This window comes from Ranitomeya variabilis, chromosome 4, assembly GCF_051348905.1.
Source record: "Ranitomeya variabilis isolate aRanVar5 chromosome 4, aRanVar5.hap1, whole genome shotgun sequence".
In the NCBI taxonomy this organism is placed as follows: Eukaryota; Metazoa; Chordata; class Amphibia; order Anura; family Dendrobatidae; genus Ranitomeya; species Ranitomeya variabilis.
Window position 1 is genome coordinate 398,797,937 of NC_135235.1, and position 20,360 is coordinate 398,818,296.

Below are 20,360 nucleotides of genomic sequence, written 5' to 3' on the forward strand. Positions count from 1 at the left end.
CGGCTGCTAGACAGCCTTAACACATGTGGGGATTCCCTAACAAACAGACAATCCCTGCATGTGTTCAGGTTGTCTAACAACTGAAAATCATGCAGCAGCAGGGACACGAACATAATATACAAGCATGCCCAAGATGCTCTGATAACACCCAAGTATGCTCGGATAAGACGTTATCCGAGCACGTTCACTCGTCACTATTGTCGATCTGTCCTAATTTCTCTTGTAATCTCCTCTGCAAAGAATCGACCCCCAATCGAATCATAAGAGCCTTCTTTATTTATCCCTTCTCGTTTCAGACTGTTTCTGCCTTTTCCATATGTCATTTTGTTATTTTGCGAATTCGTAAGCATTTTTTGAATAGTAAACCTAAAATTTAACACGTATGTTCCCTGCTGCTCTAAACATAGGCAAAAACCTGAAGTGGGAAAGTATAGCCTGGTTGTGTTTCCCAGTGTATGGCAGAGTGCAAGAAGTGTGCGTGTGTACTAGTGTCTTACCCTGGGTGGTATCTCGCAGCAAGAAGTGTGGTGTGGATGTGGGAACTGGCTGTGGGGTGTGATCAGCTCACTGGCAATCTATTGCAATAGTTGAATGGACAAGCGAGTATGAGAAGTCCCCATTTACAGTGACATCCAAGTTACGTGTGCACCAAGTGGTTGGTGTTCATGACACTTATGATTAAAATGGAGGTATGTCACATCTCCTTTCTGGGCTGGAAAGTGGGTCCATGTACAGAAGAAAATTTGCACAACTTTCTGACTACTTATCACATCAATAGAAAAGATGAAGGCAATGCATACCAACAACTGGTCCTGATCCTTCTACATAAACTCTTAAAGTGGCCAACAGGCTTTTGGCATTAAAATGTGTTGAGCCTGATCATATAACAACTACAGAGGGTGTTCACTAGTGATGAGCGAGTATACTCGTTGCTCGGGTTTTCCCGAGCACGCTCGGGTGACATCCGAGTATTTGTTATTGCTCGGAGATCTAGTTTTCCTCGCCTCAGTTGCATGACTTACGGCTTGCAGATATGCTGAATACATGTGGGAATTCCCTAACAAACAGGCATTCCTCACATGTATTCAGCGTATCTGGAAGCCGTAAATCATGCAACCGAGGCGAGGAAAACTATATCTCCGAGCAATAACTAATACTCGTAGGTCACCCGAGCAAAGAGTACACTCGCTCATCACTAGTGTTCACCAAAACCAGGATATCTTCCAAGAAAGGCCACTCAGAAATGGGGATTGGCAACCTTGCAATATATTCTAACCTATAGAGGAACAATAGTCCTGGGTGCAATGACAATCCCATGGTATTTTTCATCTAGTAGGTAATGTACCGCAACATCAAACTTCGTATAGCCATAATTCTATAAGGGTCAAGTAAAAATATTCAAGGCAGCAGATGTCCTCCTCAGTGAACCTCATTAGTTACAGCACATAGATAATTAGCAAAGTTTCTTCCCCAAATGGCCTTTATGAAGCCAAAACAAAAAGGAGAGATTACATATCCTTGTCTTGTATCCATCGCTTGGCAATACCGCTCATGTGAATGATGCTCGGCTTCAAGGCTGGTGCAGGGAAGGCCTCATTGCAAGGTGCCGACTGTTTTGGTTTATGGCTAGCACATGAAAGGTGTGCTCACACTACAATATTGCTGTTTATGTGACCTATCAGGTCACATGACACCTATCAGGTCACATGACACATAGACTATACCATCACTGGGCGCAGGTTTTTCATGGCAAGCTTTGATTTTTTATTAGGTCATCTGAACAAAACAGGAATTATATTAATGTAGGACCACGGCACTTCATTCTATAACACTCCTAAATCTGTGTTCAGCGATCTAAGGGCTCGCTCACACCACTGTACTTTCCGTACGAGTGTGATCATACAAAACATTGTATCGCACTCAGACCAATAATACTCTATGGGGCCCCGCATATGTCCGATTTTTTTTTCCTAGGACTGAGACGGCTTGGTCTGAGGAAAAAAATTGCAGCATGTCAGAGTTTGATTCATCGGATCGCATTAAGCCATGCAAGCCATGAGTGCGTGGAAATCATCAGGCTGTACTCGGCTGACACTGACACAATGGAAAAAGATGGACAAATTTTGTTCACCATCTTCTCCTCACAGTGTGCTTAGATTCTTTTATCCACGAGAATCGGATCACACTATGCTGACACTCTGATCACAGTGTTATTTGCATAATATGCCCGATACCCTCAGATGAGAGAATTTACAATCGTGTGACCTTAGCCTCTGGTTGCAAATAAATGTAACCCTCCCACGCTTCCCACCAGAGTATGCCACACACCGAGTATCAGACATCCATTTGCTCACTCTGCCACCCTCTCTCTTTGGCCGGAATCACACACAGCGAGATACGGCCGAGTCTCTCAGGTTAAAAAGAAGCTCTGGCACCGGCACTCCAGAGCGGAGCGGGCAGCCACATCGCAATACATGGAGCCGCACACTCCGCTCCGGCCTTTGGGTGGTTCTACAAATGCAATGTATTGGGAATTGATGGGATGGTTGAGACTAATTATGATGATACCATGCAGACCCTCTTCTTTCTATAATCAGTGGTGTGATGGCTTACTATAATTTAATTGTACCCCTGACAGTATGAACCTTTCTGATTTTACATACGGTAATTTAAAACATTTTCTCACATCACTTTTACCCTATTGTCATAGAAAAATTCAAGTCTCGAGAAGGAGAAAGCGCTTACAATCTAAAACCCTTTTGGTAATAGGACCACATGTTTTGTTCCCATATGGGAATAGAGTAACTTGTGCACAGCTAATAAGGCACAAAACTAATTAAAACTCGCTCTGAGATTGGGACTGCGTGCATTGATAAAATAAAAAAAGCATATAGTTGGAAAAAGTCAGAAAGTCTGACATAGAGTCGAGAGGAAGGGAAGTGAAAACACCTTTTAGAGGTAACTCTTCAGAGGAAACTGGACGTCTGCAACCAGTCGGGTCAATGCCAATGGTCAGATATGAATATTGGGGTTTGTATAGATCCAATATTGATGGTATATACATTTTCAACTTTAGGATTAATAGGAGAAGAATATGCTTATTTTTTTTCATAACTGTGAGACATGCTAATCAGCCCCAAATTAATAGTGTCCAAATAGTGAACAACAGCCATGCTATGTTTCCTACCTATGAAAAGGCAAAATCACTATAAAAATATGATATCAATATTGAATGCCTGCAAACTTCAGGAGCAAAGTTATCACAAATGTTGGGAATATCATTCAATTTTCTGAAACTGAAGCCCAATCCCACTATCAGAGGTCATGAAAGGGAGGTATGAGGGTGTAACTTAGGTGCTAAAAGGCAGGGCAAATTATGATGTGTTTAAAGGGAACCGATCACCCCCAAAGTGGAAGGTGAGCTAAGCCCACCAGCATCAGGGGCTTATCTACAGCATTCTGTCATGCTGTAGATAAGCCCCCGATGTATCCTGAAAGATGTGAAAAAGAGGTTAGATTATACTCACCCAGGGGCGGTCCCGGTTCTGTTCTGGTCCGATGAGCGTCGCGGTCCGGTCCCTCCCATCTTCTTACGATGACGTTCTCTTCAGGTTGCGGCTCCGCAGGCGTCGAGCCTCTCTGACCTTTCCCAGTGCCTGCGCACTGCAGTACTTTGCTCTGCCCTCAACAGGGCAGACAAAGTACGCCTGCGCCGGAGCCTGAAGACAAGAAGAGGACGTCATCGTAAGAAGATGGGAGGCCCCGGACCGGACCGCGGCGCCCATCGTACCGGGACCACCCCTGAGTGAGTATAATCTAACCTCTTTTTCTCATCTTTCAGGATACATCGGGGGCTTATCTACAGCATTACAGAATTCTGTAGATAAGCTCCTGATGCCGGTGGGTTTAGCTCACCTTCCATTTTGGGAGTGACAGGTTCCCTTTAATGCAGAAGATACATCGCTGTGTAGGCTTGATCCACGTTTCCAGATGTTTTCACTAGAAGCACTTCCTGCCATAAATCTGCGCCATTTCAGTGACCAGATTTAGTAAGTTTGTTAATCCTTTTTATTTTATGTAATTGTATATGCTGTATTGTTTTGTCCCCTTTGTAAAATATTTTGTATATTTTTCACAAACACTGCCTATCTTTCTAGATTAAATATAAAATTTAATAGTTCTCCTTTTGTTCTGTAAACCGCACCTGAAAGCCATATGCTACCTGCCAAGTATCCAATCGGCCTGTATAACCGAATGATGGTAGCAGCGTGTAGTTACTTTTGTAATTGCGGAGCTAGCAGTGACCGTACTGGGGGTATGTACATATATTCCATGAGTTGGAATAGGTAGTGTATATGTGGTAAATTCTGTACGACTATCCCTCATCCTGGAATATATATGTCCCCAATCCAGGTATACTTAGCCTCCTCAGCCCTAACCTGGTATGCATGACCTCCTATTCCCCATTCTGGTGTGCATGGTCCCCTCATTCCCCATTCTGGTGTGCATGGTCCTCTCATTCCCCATTCTGGTGTGCATGGACCCCCCCATCAGACAAAGATTAAAAAAATAAATAACCCATTCTACTTACCCTCCATGCGCTCCTTCGCAGCATGCTTGTAGGACACCACCAGCTGATTTCAACATGTAGGCCGAGGACAGCTTCTGGAATACTCACTGCTCCCGACACGCCCGAGACTATCGGAGTGGTGAGCAGGGAATATTTATTTCACTTTAATAGCGGACAGTGTTAGCCGCAGCCTTCCTGCTGCTGGGCGATCACGTGTGCCCTCTACTAAAGGAAATTAATATTCACTGCTCTCCACTCCCATGGGCTGCTGCCAACACTGTTCCCGCTATTAAAGTGAAATGAATATTCACTGCTCCCCACGTCCATAGTCCCTTCCATCTCTCAGCGCTGTCTTCAGTGTATAGGAGTGGGAGGGACTATGGGCATGTGGAGCAGTGAATATTAATCTATCTTTAGCAGCAGGCACAGGTTTTAGCCGCAGCAACCGGCTCCTGCCTCCTGTCATCTGCTACTGCCCCTCTGGCCCCCTGACTCCCGGGCCCCATAGCGACTGAGTGGTGTGCCGCTCTTAGCAACACGTCACTGTCTTGGGCCCCTAGAGAAGTGGGGGCCCTAGGCAGCTGCCTAGTCTGCCTGCCCCCAACGCCGGCCCTGCCTCTAATCAATAAGAGTTCCTCCAGAAATAAAGTTATTTTCTACATGATGTCTGGCTCAAAATTCTGTATCTCTTTAAGTAAAAGTTTTTAAAGGGAATCGGTCACCATTTTTTTGTCACCAAATCTGAGAGCAGCATGATGCAAAGACAGAGAAGAGACCCTGGTTCCAGTGATGTGTCACTTTCTGAGCTGCTTGCTGTAGTTTTGCTAATCTCCTGTTGATAAAATAGTGATTTTATCACTAGAGGACTAGTACATCTGCTGCCATGTAGTCCTCCATATTAAATTTGTTTTTTTCCCTACACAAAACATATAGTCTAGGTCCACCAATATGTCATAAGATCAAAAAAGTTTATTCTATCAATACAAGGCACAAACATAAAACAAAACAAACAAAAAAAATCAAGTAAAAAATATGACATCCCACCAAGGAAGCCCACGTTCAAACGTGCATTGCAGGTACAGCTCATCACACAGGTGGTGTCATGAGTAAGTGGGTCTTATCATTAAAATCATGTTTGGATAGTGGATTGTAGTACTCTGTTTTGATGTGTGCCTTCCCTTTAGCTATGGACTATTATTGTCTCGCCATATTTTTTTACGGCTATTACTAACAATAGAGGTGACATATGTGCACGGTGTGTGCACACACTATACACAGTTAGTACTTCTCATTGATATTATGATTGCACAAAGCACTTTGTGCATTTATACGATTACAATCATGACTATATGGTGACAGAGGGGCCCACTACTATCCCGCCCAGACATATTGTTGATGATCTGCTGTCCTAAACACCTGACCCTTTTCTATTTTTATATGTATTTATGCCTTGTATTGATACAATAACTTTTTGGATCTTATCAAATATGGGTGGACCTGGACTCCATGATTTGTGTAAGAAAAAAAAATGTGTATTGGGAGTGATCTAATAGATTGTATTGCTATGGCCATTTTTTTTAGGTGTATGGTCATATTAATACTATATGCAAGATGTCACTGATTCAGTATTTATTGACTATTAATTAGCCCTGTATAACCCCGTCCCCATCACTGATTGGCAACTTTCTGTCTATGCACAGTATACACAGAAAGCAGCCAATCAGTGTGGATGGGTTTATACAGAGCTGCTCATTCAAAGAATTAGTACAATGGATATAAAAAGTATACACACCCCTGTAAAAATGCCTGGTTTTTGTCACGTAAAAAGTCATACCAAGAAGAAGAATTTCAGAACTTTTCTTACCTTTAATGTCACCTATAATCTGCACAAATTCTTTGGGAATAGGGATCCAAGAAGTGTCGTTTCTCCTTGCAGAGAGTGACATGTTAAGCATGCCGAAATGAGGAGACAAAGGGAACCTGTCAGCAGTTTTGGCCGATATAAGATACGGCCACCACCTTTCAGGGCTTCTCTCCAGCATTATATAATGAGCTGGAGATTGTACATAAGGCTCCCCCAGACTGGTGTTCCACTTGTTGGGCCCATTCCTTGTCTGCCCTTATTCATACTGAGGTCAACATTGACACATGGTAACGTTTTTAATATCCTGATCAGGGTTACCTTGTCAAGTTGGGTAGAGGTCCTGCTTGACCTCGAAATGCGTTGACTATTAACCCGATTTCACCATTTTGGGAACAGGAGCACTTTACTAATAAGCAGATGGCGGTTTACAACGTTTGAGAAGTTATAATACCTGTATATTAGAAAGTGTCCTAAGAAATATATAGTGGTCAAACCATTTAATGGATCTACTAACACACCTAGTATAAAGTAACACTGATTAGTGTCAATAAACTGGGTTCCAAAATGTTTTATTGTAAACTTTTTAAAGCTACCACCTCCAGCATAGAGGTTCAGCCACAGCTGTAATCTATACTGCTCCTTTTCGAGAATTATGCAGTTAAATCCCCATTCTTTTGAGAACCATGGTAATCGCAAATAATTATGATGCCGAGACCAACACGACATGGCAGAACATAAATCGAAATACACTTTTCCCTTCTAGATTGGCGTTTATGCTGAGGTCACAACTTCAGTGGACCAAATAGCAGTATTTTTGTTCTACTCTATTTTCTCACTCAAAGTCTCATAGTAAAGTACACAGAGGAGCTGCAATACATTAAGACTATACATTTTACTTTTTTCCAGAGTAATCAAAGAAAGAACAGAAAACATTTTTATTAGTAAACCAAAAACTTGGTGCAAGCAAGGTAAGTGGCATACAAATGCTGCAGTTATTAAGGCTTCTGATGTCTGAACAGTGCTAAATCCAAAAGTAGCGCTCTCATACTCTACATAGTTTTATCATGGCCATAGTATTGACTGATTAAAAAAACAAAAATACTATCTGGCACCTGTAGCAGTCCCCAGTCAATGGAGAAGGATTGTCCTCAGCTTTGGAGCTCCATTTTTATCGGTAGAACAGACGTTCCTTCCTGAATTTGCTTGAGAAGAAGTAGTCTACCTTGCTGATCAAGAGCAGGAAAGGGCTGCGAGCAGGTGTGCTCCTGTCGATGTTTCTCAAAACTTGGCTTACTACTGAAACGTTTTCCACAGAATTCGCAGGAGTATATATGTTCTTCCATGTGAATTCTCTGATGAGTGTTAAAATCGTCCTCCTGTATGAAGCCTTTGCCACAGATGGAACACAGAAAAGGTTTCGCTCGGTTGTGAACCATTTCGTGCTTACGAAGGATGTACTTCTTTGCAAAACGTTTTCCACATTCCGAACAAACGTACGGATTCTTTTTCAAGTTCACCCCAAGATGGTTATCAAGCAACTGCTGGGTAAAGAAACGCTTCCCACATCTGGAGCAGATAAACGGTTTGTCACCAGTATGAATCAACTCGTGTTTTACCAAAGCTTTTGCATTTTTGAAGGTTATGGGGCACTGAAAACAAGCAAAGCCATTCTCAATCGCATGAAATTTTTGGTGCGAGACCACATCACAAAAACGCTTGAAGCGCCTTTCACACTTGAAACATCTGAATGGTCTCTCTTCTATAGCTGGCTTTTTACCAGGCGGCATGATTGCTTGACAAAATGGTCCTGACTCAGAAGATACATACTCCGAAAGGTTCATTGCAACCCCTGACATTATGTCTTCAGTTTGTTGCATACAGAATGTTAGAAATTCATCAATGCTATTCCTCAAACGTTCAGAGAACTTGTGTAAATTGTAACTTTCTTCAATAGAATCTGCAACCTTTGCATCCACTGAATCTGTTGAATGTAAACAGAAATAAAACAATCAATCAATGTTCCATTCCAAATCTAAGCACCTTGTCATACAGAAAAACTAAAAGACATCTCCGGAGAGGGGACATCTCACCTTCACACTGAAAAAAATGGGATTAATTATAGCTGGAGAAGAAAAAAGCTAGTTATAACTGGGGAAGTGACACTACATCCTCCATTGAAGTAGGGACCTCCTACAGTGAGCAGGTAATGACTACAGTAGATTTGCTCTGGGAAAAAGACACCAAGGATGAGATTCACTTTTGCAGAGGCGAGGCTGTAGGCTTCCCAGGCATAAGCTATCCATGCCATGTTTTATCTCCATAGACAAAAAATGGCGATAAGAAAAATTACCACAATATCTACCACCTGGGACCTCCGGGGGCAAAAATACACCGTAAGTTAGGGATCTCATAAAATTCTAATAGACCTAGCACATCCCACAAACAGCCCCATATGAGCTCATCAATGGTATGCAACATTCATCTAATAAAACCAGAATTTGGGTGTCGGTCTTTGTTCATTCTGGAAGACCTAGTTCGTTGTGAAAGTGGTCCATTTTCCCCCATCACAGTGCTTCCCTCCATAAATATAAGAGCCATTCCAGCAACATCAGGTTTACCAATTCTCTTTCGTTGTTCCTTTTCGATGTAATTGTATATACCGTATTATTTTGTTCCCATTTTGTATCATCTTTGTATTTTTTTTTTTTTTTTATAAAACACTGCCTTTCTGGGTTAAATATATAAATTGTAATAGCTCTGTTTGTCTTGCTCTGTAAATCGCACCCCTGAAGCCATACACTAAATGTAACGGATGTTGGCCTGTATAAACTATTGGTGGTGGAAGCAAGTAGTTCTTTTGTTATTATGGAGTTAGCAGTGACCGTACCGGGATATGGATGGATATATATGTATTCCATGTGTTAGAATCGGAGGTGTATATACTAGCTCACTGAGTTCCACAATAAATGCCCTAGTACTGGAAGCAGCTGCATCTATCACTCGTCGTTCAACTGAGTAATTTGTTCAACTGAGTAATTTTCCTGACGATTGGAAGCAGTGGAGTTGTGTTCCCCTGACAAACTGGTGACAGCGGTAGGACCGGTGTAATCTCCCCGGTGTCATCCTGACCACTTGCTCTCTCTCCAGTCGGCTTTAAACATTTTGTCAGGAATCCATTTTCTGTTTAAGGCATTACATTATTACATTGGGGAAAATTTAATATTCACACAAAGGAAACTTAAAAGGGCCATATTCAAAGCATTTATGCCAGTATTCTCGCAGAAAAAGCTTTGAAAAGTCGCATCATTTTTGCGCAACTGGCGGCCGCCCTAAAATTATGCAACACTTAACTTTGCTCAGCACCGACAAACTAAGCGAATTTGGGGCAGGACAGAGGTATGACGAGCAGAGATGGCATTCTCTAAGCCACAAATCCTACTCCAGCAGGGACTGGAGTAGAATTTGAGATGAGGTGCACACTGAAGTGTATGCCACTTATCCAGCGTTCTTGATGTATAGGGTCCCATAGAGTACAGTGAAATGAAGGGATATCCTTGGAGCTCAACCATTATCTCTTGGCTAGAGTGAAGACTTGTTACAAAACCCTGTTTCTCTCTTTGGAAGATCTGTCCTGTTTTGTATTGTGCAGGCAATACAATGATTTTAGTGAACACATTGTAACAATTAACGGGTGCACAAGAAAAGGGGAATGTGACCCAAACCCCCTAATTTTGTCAAAATGTATTTAGCATGTTGCATTTTAATATGCACAATCCTTTGTTTGTATGGCAGATAAGAAGTCAACATAGATGTTTGTCAAATATTTGCCTCTCAGTTACATATAAAAAAATGAGGATTTCTCTAGGATAAGTCAACGGATTGCAGATATCAAGGTATCATTATTCTTAACTTTCTAGGACCTACACGCCCATATAAATGGCTCAGGAGGGTTTATCATACTGACAGATCCCTTTAAATATCCCTGCACAGGGTGTGGTTGGTGGATCCAAATCATAGGAAGTCAAAAAGACCAAAAAGACAAACGGCACTGTCTGTAAAATCGAGGTAGTCCTGAAATAGGGCCCAGGTGTTAATCAATAATCATCTTGGTATCAGCCACACATCCTGATCACGTGTGCTCTTCTGAAAAAACACGAAAATCCATTGCCATATGTGAGAAGAAAGAGAAGGCACTCACCGATCTAAATTTCCCAACTTTATTTCACCTTCATATTAAAAATTCCATGGCCGGGGGAATAAGAAAACGGAGCCCTTGTGAGCAGGGATAGACGACGGCCGTTTTGCGCTGTGCTTGCGCTTCCACGGGTCAGCATCACGGGTCAGGATGCTGACCCGTGGAAGCGCAAGCACAGCGCGAAACGGCCGTCGTCTATCCCTGCTCACAAGGGCTCCGTTTTCTTACTCCCCCGGCCATGGAATTTTTAATATGAAGGTGAAATAAAGTTGGGAAATGCAAATCATAGGAAGACTAATCCAAAGTACAACCCCTTTTAATCTGTACAATATAGAAGAATTTACTTTTAATCTTTGGACAAACTGTCACCATCATGAACTTTATTTTATAGAGGCTTTTATTTTAGAGTTCGTATTTGTCCACAAACATCGATGTTTAGCTATTCTTATGTAATGTTTTATTTTGATGCTGATTGGGTGGTATATTCCAATGTGCCAGGTGTATGCTTTTATAAAATATATGGGTATAAATCTTACATTTTGAGATTTATTTTAATTTTAGGTACTAGTATCTTTACACACCATGTCAATTTGTCAATGCAAAATTACAGTTTGCAAAAGAAAAGGCAGACAAAATATAGTAGTTCAACGGATATAATTTTTTAATGTGTGAGATCTTCCCCATTACCAATGACATATTGACAGGACAGAAGAGAGTAGAAGAAAGGTCTTCTCAGAAAATGGATGAAGACGTTAAAGCATCAATAAGTCAATGCTTCAGACTCCATTCAGTAGAGATGCATCACTCATCAGTGGCTCTTGGCGCTACTCTATCCTTCCTTCATATATACAGAGTTTTGATGAATAAAAAGGGCACACTAAAGTTCAGCTTTAATGAACATCTTCCAGTGAAATAAAGATCTTTTGCGGTGCTATTACTCACCTTTCCTGCTAAGTCCAGGAATCGGAGAATTTCTGAACTGCTTGGGGTATTTCACGTAGAGATCTTCTCCTTGCTCAATCATCGTTATCAATGGGGGTTTAACAGTGATCCAACCTGTGTATAGTATATATAAAAAGCAGTGAATGCCAGAATGTGTCACACCCACAAACCCTTGTCAACCTTATTAGAGTCTAGTTCCAAACAATAACTTTTACCCACCTGACAAAAAAGCAAAATAATCAACACTAATACTCTGCCCTAGAAATGATACAATCTACTTGATGCAAGTTTCATTATGAACTCAAACAACTTGTAATTTGATTTGTTCAAGTCGCTTTACAAAAAAAAGTCAACAACCATTTTATACAGGCAATCAGAAAGATCATAAGCCAGTATAAAAGCCTAGGTAGGGAATGCAGCAGCCATTTAGGGGTGATTTTAGGATAGCAAGAGAACATCAGCGCTCACAGCTGTATAATAGAGATAGGAAGAGAAAGCCCTAAAACATTGACCAAACAATGCAGACAATAATGTGTTGTACAACTGCAGTACTGAAGATAGTCAGAGAGAGATAGGAGAAATGGCATTAACAGCCGTGCCAGACTAACTGATCAGTGATATGGTGTAGCTAGCAACTGTTCGGTGGCATTAACCCCTTATTGGCCACCAACACGTATTTTTTCTGACCTCACATATCTGACAATAGCATCCCCCGACTGGTGAAAATGCAGCAGCTGTTGACTGTACACTATAGTTGACACCTTGCTGTATCAGGCTTGATTGGTTTTGATATTACACGCTGGACCTCGTCTTCACCCGCCTCTGCTCCCTTACTAATCTCACTAACTCACCCCTCCCCCTGTCTGACCACAACCTACTGACATTCTCTTCCCTCTCCTCTCCTAGTGTGCAACCCCCACTCCATGAACTCCCTCGCAGAAATCTCAAACATCTCAACTTACAATCACTCTCTGAGTCCCTTCTCCCTCTTACCGACAAAAGCCTCCCTTCATGACACAAATGCCGCTGCTGCTTTTTATAACGCCACAATAACAGCAACACTCAATTCGGCCGCCCCGCTCATACATAGCAAAACTCGTACAATCAACAGGCAGCCCTGGCTGACCAGCCTGACTAAAGAACTGAGACGGGCTTCCAGGATCGCTGAGCGGAAATGGAAGCGATCCCGCTCTGCTGACCACTTCACCGCATACAAGCAGTCCCTCGCCAGCTTCAAGTCCGCGCTCACCGCCGCAAAACAAACTTACTTCTCATCTCTCATATCCTCCCTGTCTCACAACCCTAAACAGCTTTTCAACACTTTCAATTCTCTACTCCGTCCCCCAGCACCCCCTCCCTCCCCTCTCATTTCTGCTGAAGACTTTGCCTCTTTCTTTAAACAGAAGATCGATACGATCAGAGAAAGCTTTGGCCCACAGCGCCCACTGCCCCTCTTAGCTGCTCACCCCTGCTCCTCCAAAACCAGCTTCTCCACCATGACAGAAGATCAGCTCTCCACCCTCCTGTCAAGATCACACCTCACCACCTGCACGCTCGACCCGCTCCCATCCCACCTCATCCCTAACCTTTCCACGGTCTTCATCCCAACCCTAACGCACCTCTTCAACCTCTCACTCACAACAGGTGTCTTCCCCTCATCCTTCAAGCATGCCAAGATCACACCCATCCTCAAAAAGCCCTCCCTCGACCCATCCTCTGTGTCTAGCTATCGCCCGATATCTCTTCTTCCTTATGCCTCTAAATTGCTGGAGCAACACGTCCATCTTGAATTGTCCTCTCACCTCTCCTCCTGCTCCCTCTTTGATCGATTACAATCTGGCTTCCGTTCCCATCACTCAACTGAAACTGCCCTAACTAAAGTCACCAATGACCTACTAACTGCCAGGAGCAAGCAACACTACTCTGTCCTCCTTCTCCTGGACCTGTCTTCTGCCTTTGACACTGTGGACCACTCCCTTCTGCTACAAATCCTCTCATCTCTTGGCATCACAGACTTGGCCCTTTCCTGGATCTCATCATATCTGACAGATCGGACATTCAGTGTCTCCCTCCGCCACACCACCTCCTCACCTCGCCCCTTGTCAGTCGGTGTTCCTCAAGGCTCTGTTCTAGGACCCCTTCTCTTCTCCATCTACACCTTCGGTCTGGGACAGCTCATAGAATCCCACGGTATGCAGTACCATCTCTATGCTGACGACACGCAGATCTACCTATCCGGACCTGACCTCACCTCCTTACTTACCAAAATCCCGCACTGTCTGTCTGCTATTTCAGCCTTCTTTTCTGCTCGCTTTCTACAACTGAACATGGACAAAACAGAATTCATCATCTTTCCCCCATCTCACTCTACCCCTCCACCCGACCTATCCATCAATGTCTATGGCTGCTCACTTTCCCCAGTCCCACACGCCCGGTGCCTCGGGGTGATCCTCGACTCTGCCCTCTCTTTCAAGCCACATATCCAAGCCCTTGCCTCCTCCTGCCGCCTCAAACTCAAAAACATTTCCCGGATCCGCTCATTCCTTGACCGCGACACCGCAAAAACTAGTCCATGCCCTTATCATCTCCCGCCTCGACTACTGCAACCTCCTACTCTCTGGACTCCCCTCTAGCACTCTGGCACCACTCCAATCCATCCTACACTCTGCTGCTCGACTAATCTACCTGTCTCCCCGCTATTCCCCAGCCTCTCCCCTATGCCAAGCCTTTCACTGGCTTCCTATCGCCCAGAGACTCCAGTTCAAAACCCTCACAATGACCTACAAAGCCATCCACAACCTATCTCCTCCATACATCTGTGACATGATCTCCTGGTACCTATCAACACGCAACCTCCGATCCTCTCAAGACCTCCTTCTCTACTCCCCCCCTCATCTCTTCTTCCCACAACCGCATCCAAGACTTCTCCCGTGCTTCCCCCATACTCTGGAACTCTCTACCCCAGCACATCAGACTCTCGCCTACCATAGAAACTTTCAAAAAGAGCCTGAAGACTCACCTCTTCCGACAAGCCTACAGCCTGCAGTGATCCTGAACCTACTGAACCGCCGCACAACCCGCTCTACCCTCTCCTAGTGTATCATCACCCATCCCCTGCAGACTGTGAGCCCTCGCGGGCAGGGTCCTCCCTCCTTATGTACCCGTGTGCCTTGTTTTTGCTCATGTTTAATGTTTGTCTATATTTGCCCCGTACTTCACATGTAAAGCGCCATGGAATAAATGGCGCTATAAAAATGAATAATAATAATAAATAATTATAATATTAAACATGGCTTTTTATCCCTTTAGATGGGCTTTCAAAAGTGATTAAGGCATCTAAATGGTTAAAGAGTGTGGGGAATCTCTCTTTAAACCAATCGGGACCCTGAGATCATGATTGTGTGGTCTTGATGTTTGCCATGGAAATTCACGGCCAAATAACGGCCTTAGAGTCTGATGGCTACAACGGCTTGTTCTGAAGTTAGCGACATTTAGATGGTAAAAATAACATTTTTCCTTCCTGCCATTCAAGGTTGAATTACCGAAAAGCACCCAAATGGTTAATAAACTACCTGACAGCAGTTTTGAATACCTTGAGGGGCGCCGTTTTTAAAATGGTCTCACTTTTGGGGATTTTACAACATATAGATCTGCTAAAGATACTTCAAAACCGAATAGGTCCCTAAAAAAAGTGTGTTTTGTAAATTTCCTTGAAAAAAATGAAAATTGCTGCTAAAATTCTGAACCTTCCAACATCTTAACAAAAAAAAAAAAAGATTTTTTTTAAAACGGTGCTGATGTAAAGCAGACATAAGGTAAATGTTATTTAATGACTATTTTATGTAGTATGACTGTCTGGATTAAAGGGATAATCATTCGAAGTTTGAAAATTGCTAATTTTTAGAATTTTTTCACAAATTTCTGATATTTTTATTAATAAATGCAGAAAATATAAAATTGACCTTTAACATAAAGTACAATGTGTCACAGAAAAAACTGTCTCAAAATCATTGAGATCTGTTGAAGCATTCTACAGTTATTATCACTTATCCCCTTCATGACTGGAGCTTTTTTGTTTTGCATTTTAGTTTTTCACTCCTCTCCTTCCCAGAGCCATAACTCATTTTTTGCGGGACGATTTGTACTTTTGAACGACACCATTGGTTTTAGCATGTCGGGTACTCGGAATTATTTGCCCGTTTTCGAGTGCGGTGAAATTGCAAAAAAAGTGCAATCCCACACTTGTTTTTTGTTTGTTTTTTTTGCTATGTTCAGTAAATGCTAAAAGTGACCTGCCATTATGATTCTCCAGGTCATTACAAGTTCATAGACACCAAACATGTCTAGGTTCTTTTTTATCGAAGTGGTGAAAAAAAATTGCGCCATTTTCTGAGGCCCATAGCATCTCCAACTTTCGTCATCTCGGGTTAGGTGAGGGATTATTTTTTGCGTGCTGAGTTGACATTTTTAATGATACCATTTTTGTGCAGATACGTTCTTTTGATCGCCCGTTATTGCATTTCAATGCAATGTAGCAGCGACCAAAAAAACGTAATTCTGGCGTTTTGATTTTTTTTCTCGTTACGCCGTTTAGCGATCAGGTTAATCTTTTTTTTTTTTTTTGATAGATCGGGCGATTCTGAATGCGGCGATACCAAGTATGTCTATGTTTGGTTTTATTTTTATTGTTTTATTTTGAATAGGGCAAAAGGGTGGTGATTTGAACTTATGTATTTTTTTATTTTTTTCATATTTTTAATCATATATTTGTTTTTACTTTTTGCATGCTTCAATAGCCTCCAAGGGAAGCTAGAAGCTGCCATAACTTGATCGGCTCTGCTACACATAATAATACACTTCTATGTGTAATAATACACATAGAAGCGGCGCTCTGCTGGCCGCGGCTTCAGGAAAATGGCCGCGGGCATCCGCGCGTGCGCAGATGGCTATCGCGGCGGCCATTTTCGTGAAGCCGAGATGCGAACTCTGCTTCACGAAAATGGCCGCCGTGATAGCCATCTGCGCACGCGCGGATGCCCGCGGCCATTTTCCTGAAGCCGCGGCCAGCAGAGCGCCGCTTCTGCGCACGCGCGGCCAAAGCAAGATGGCCGCGCCCACCGACCACCAATGAAATAACGGACATCGCTGCTATTTTCACTCCCCTGTGCAGGATTCGGGACCTTGGACATGCGCACACCACTACGCCACCAACGTAATGATGAGCCTGATCTGGGGGAGAAACGGCGCTGTGACCACGCCCATCCGACCTGACCAACTTGAGTGACAGCAGAAAACGGCCACTTCACAAAGGTATTTCGGCAGCCTAACGGGGGTGTAAAGGCACCGAAAAGGCAGTAATGTAAAGCCCAGCTCTGCCCCTATTTCACACTATTTTTATCTAATCTTTAAAAAACGGGGTGATAGGTTCCCTTTAAGGTCTGAAAACTTGTCAATATTATCTGACCACACAAATCTAAAAGGTAAAAAGTCACAATGGATATTGGCCCCCCACCCTAAAAATAGTAGCCTGCAGCCGTTCCAGTTACAGATGCAGGCTCACGCTGTCATCTGACGCTCTGACCAGTGGTATTAATCTTACCGCTGGTGTTTCTTGCGCTGTCAGTAAAACGGACTTCGTGGTGCCCGAAGAGTAGGGGTTTGATATGGACCCTGAACTTTACTGTTCGGGTTCGCCCCCATCTCTAATCAGCTAGAAAACTCCTTAAATGGTTGTGGCTTAAAGTTGTCAAAGAACTCCATACAATTGATCATATCAGATGGGCTCAGCCTTAGATTATGTTTTGATACCATGTACCATCAATGAGCAAATAATGAGCCCCCTCCTCAAAAATAAATTATCTAGTAAAGGGAATCTACCACTAGATTCTGTCTCTAGACCACCACCTCCATGTTCTACTGCCAGAAATCTCTTTTACAAACTAGACTCAACTTCATTACTCTTCAACTGTGTTCACATGATGAGTTTTTTCAGCGTTTTCTTTTGTGCAAATTTTCAGCTGTGTTTTACAGTAAGAGCAAAGTCTGTGAGATTTCAGGAATCTCATGCACACGGCTTGGTTTTTTGTCCTCAGTATTTTGTGCAAAACCTTGGGTTTTCAGAATGGAACATGTCACTTCTTTCACCATTTTTCCCCAATTGAAAGCAATAGGTGGTGCAAAAAAACGCTGAAAAAAAGTATCAGTTTTTGTAGCGTTTTTTGGTGTCAAAATCTGATGAAGTAGAATCATTTTTTTTCTTTATGCACTAAACTTTATCAGCATGCACAAGAGATAAATGTATCATGACAAAAACACAGTAAAAAAAAGGGACCAAAAAGCAGGAAAAAAGCAGCAAACAAAAAAGAAAATGAGCAAAACTAAGCAAAAGCGGCAAGTTTCTTATTGCCAAGTGAGCAGGTTTTGCCTGTGGAAAAATAATGCAGTGTGTGAACGCACTTTATATGACAATTGTCCAAATGTGACAGAAAGACCCTAACCTGGGCTCACACTTCTTAATAGCAAATGTACACAACATTTATACCTGTAGCATCAATTGGTTGCTGGTATAAAATAGAAGTGCCAAAAAAATTGGTATTAAAAATATTAATTTCAATATTAAAATAAATTAAAACAGGAAAATTTACTGAAATAAAATGTAGGCAGTTGAATTGATATCATTTGAATTTTTAGCAGCATAGGTAAAATAGCAGCATAAGCATGACACAGTAACTAATGCACCAGACCTTGGCTAGAAGATGTTAATATATAAAAAATACAAAATAAATAATACTGTAAAAGACTTATGTAATTAAATGAATACCCTCTGTATTTATAATAGAATGGCTCAGAAGGACAATAAATATTCTATTTAGTCAGAATTTTTATTCAGGAGGGAAGTCAATTAGTCACATGAACACTGAATGGCAATCTTCTCGATGTAAAGTGCTTGTGCTAACAGGAAACATGAGGTGAAAACTAATTATTCACATAACCACTAGATGGCAGTATCATATATACAAAGTGCTTGTGCTTAGCAGAAAAACATCAATCATGTGAAGACAGATGGCAAGTATTCCCCAGTGGGTTGCTTTATGGTTATAGCCTGTATGAAAGTGCAAAATGTCCCTGTTTTAGCCCATCAGCATCCCTTAATATAATAGCAGGGCAATGATGGGCTGGCCCTAAACATTGCTTGTTAGTTTATTTATGTTTTAAAATAATTATTTGGTATAAGGAGTATACCCATGAATTATATAAGGAATCAGAATAAAAAAAAAAAATAAAAAAAAAAGAATAGCATAAAAATGGTTTAAAAACACCAACATAAAACGGTATTGCTGTAATAAAACCTGGTATAATAATGTTGAAAAATAATAAGCATCCGATCACGGACCGCAATGCACAGATTGGACGCAATAGAAATATAAGAAGCGGTCATGCTTCAGTCAGGAGACTTGCATGAGCCCTTAGAAGGGGTCAAATCCTACCAATAGGAAATGTCTTACCTAGAGACTGAAGGGTGCGGTAGTTCTTCACCATCATCTCCATGTAAAGGTCTTTGTCTTCTTCGTTCAAACATTCCCACTCATCCTTGGAGAAGTAGATGGCAACATCATCAAACTGAATCTGACCCTAAAAAGAAAGATTCCTGCTCATTTTAGGTTCCACTTCACACAAATAAAAGGAACAGATTTTGGTTTTCCCACTCAGTCGTATAGTTCAGTGACAAATATAGAGACATTGGATTGTGATTCCCCATTATGACACGGAAACCCAGTCAAAGGGGTGGTCTGGTGACAATAAGTTATCACCTATCCACAGCGGTGATCTAACAGCTGGGACCACAGTAATCAACTGAACCCAGACATTTTGTCTGTTACATGGAATGGTAGTGCAATTATTCGACTACTAATTTAATCATTCCCAAAGGAGCTGCCGCTCCGCTCTTTCCGGCAGCCCATAGAGAATGCATGGAGTGACGTCCTGGCATTCACATGTATCATGAAAACAAGAAACAAAACTTATTTCAATATCCGAACGAGAGGACAAAAAAAAAAAAAAAAAATTGTTAAAACAATATGTACGATAAGAGACAAAAACATGTCTGGTGGGGAAAATGGCCGGTTAGGAACTCGTTAAAAATATTATCTGAAATGTATTAAAGGGAACCTGTCAGCAATGCAGTCCCACCTGCAGACACCATGTTATAGAGCCTGGGGAGCCGAGCAGATTGATTTATAGGTTGGTGAAAAAAAAAAGAAAAATGTATAACCTGTTTTTTCATCATTTAGATTTAGATTTTGGGTCCAGTGGGTGGTCCTGTCTGTGACAGACAGCCTTCTATGTATGCACGCTTACAGAAGGAAGGCTGTCAGTCACCGATAGGACTGAGGAGTAAATGATGGTGACTGTTAAATCCAGCTGTCAATCACAAACAGCTGGATTTAACACAAGCCGGCCGGAACCGCGTCATTCATCTCGACCATCGGCACCCCCTGTCCCGTGATCACGGGTAGCCATGACAGATGGGGGTCTGCATGCCTGTCATTACGATGCTCCAATGAAAGCCGGCCCGTTGCCAGTGTTTATAGGAGATTGTGATTTCTGCAATACATAGCAGCTTCAAGAGAAAAAAAAATAGTTTTCAAAAATTGGCCGGACATTCTCCTTCAAAATTCATGTTTCCATTTACCACAGCAAGTTAACCAGGACCTGAAGCAGCAAAAACAGCCCCAGACCAACACACTACCAACACCATATTTTACTGTTGGTATGATTATCACGCTGTG

The 20,360-nt window shown here is 42.2% G+C and overlaps 1 protein-coding gene across 1 annotated transcript in view; it reads right to left on the reverse strand.

The window, feature by feature from the left end:
• The window catches only part of LOC143767893 (uncharacterized), an 88,512-nt gene that overhangs the window by 44,681 nt on the left and 23,471 nt on the right, over positions 1-20,360 (reverse strand). The window contains exons 4-6 of the mRNA XM_077256414.1: positions 19,077-19,203; positions 11,572-11,685; positions 7,585-8,415 (exon numbers count right to left, since the gene is read on the reverse strand). Of these exons, the coding sequence (XP_077112529.1) occupies positions 7,585-8,415; positions 11,572-11,685; positions 19,077-19,203 (1,072 nt within the window). The remainder of the gene's footprint in view (positions 1-7,584; positions 8,416-11,571; positions 11,686-19,076; positions 19,204-20,360) is intronic.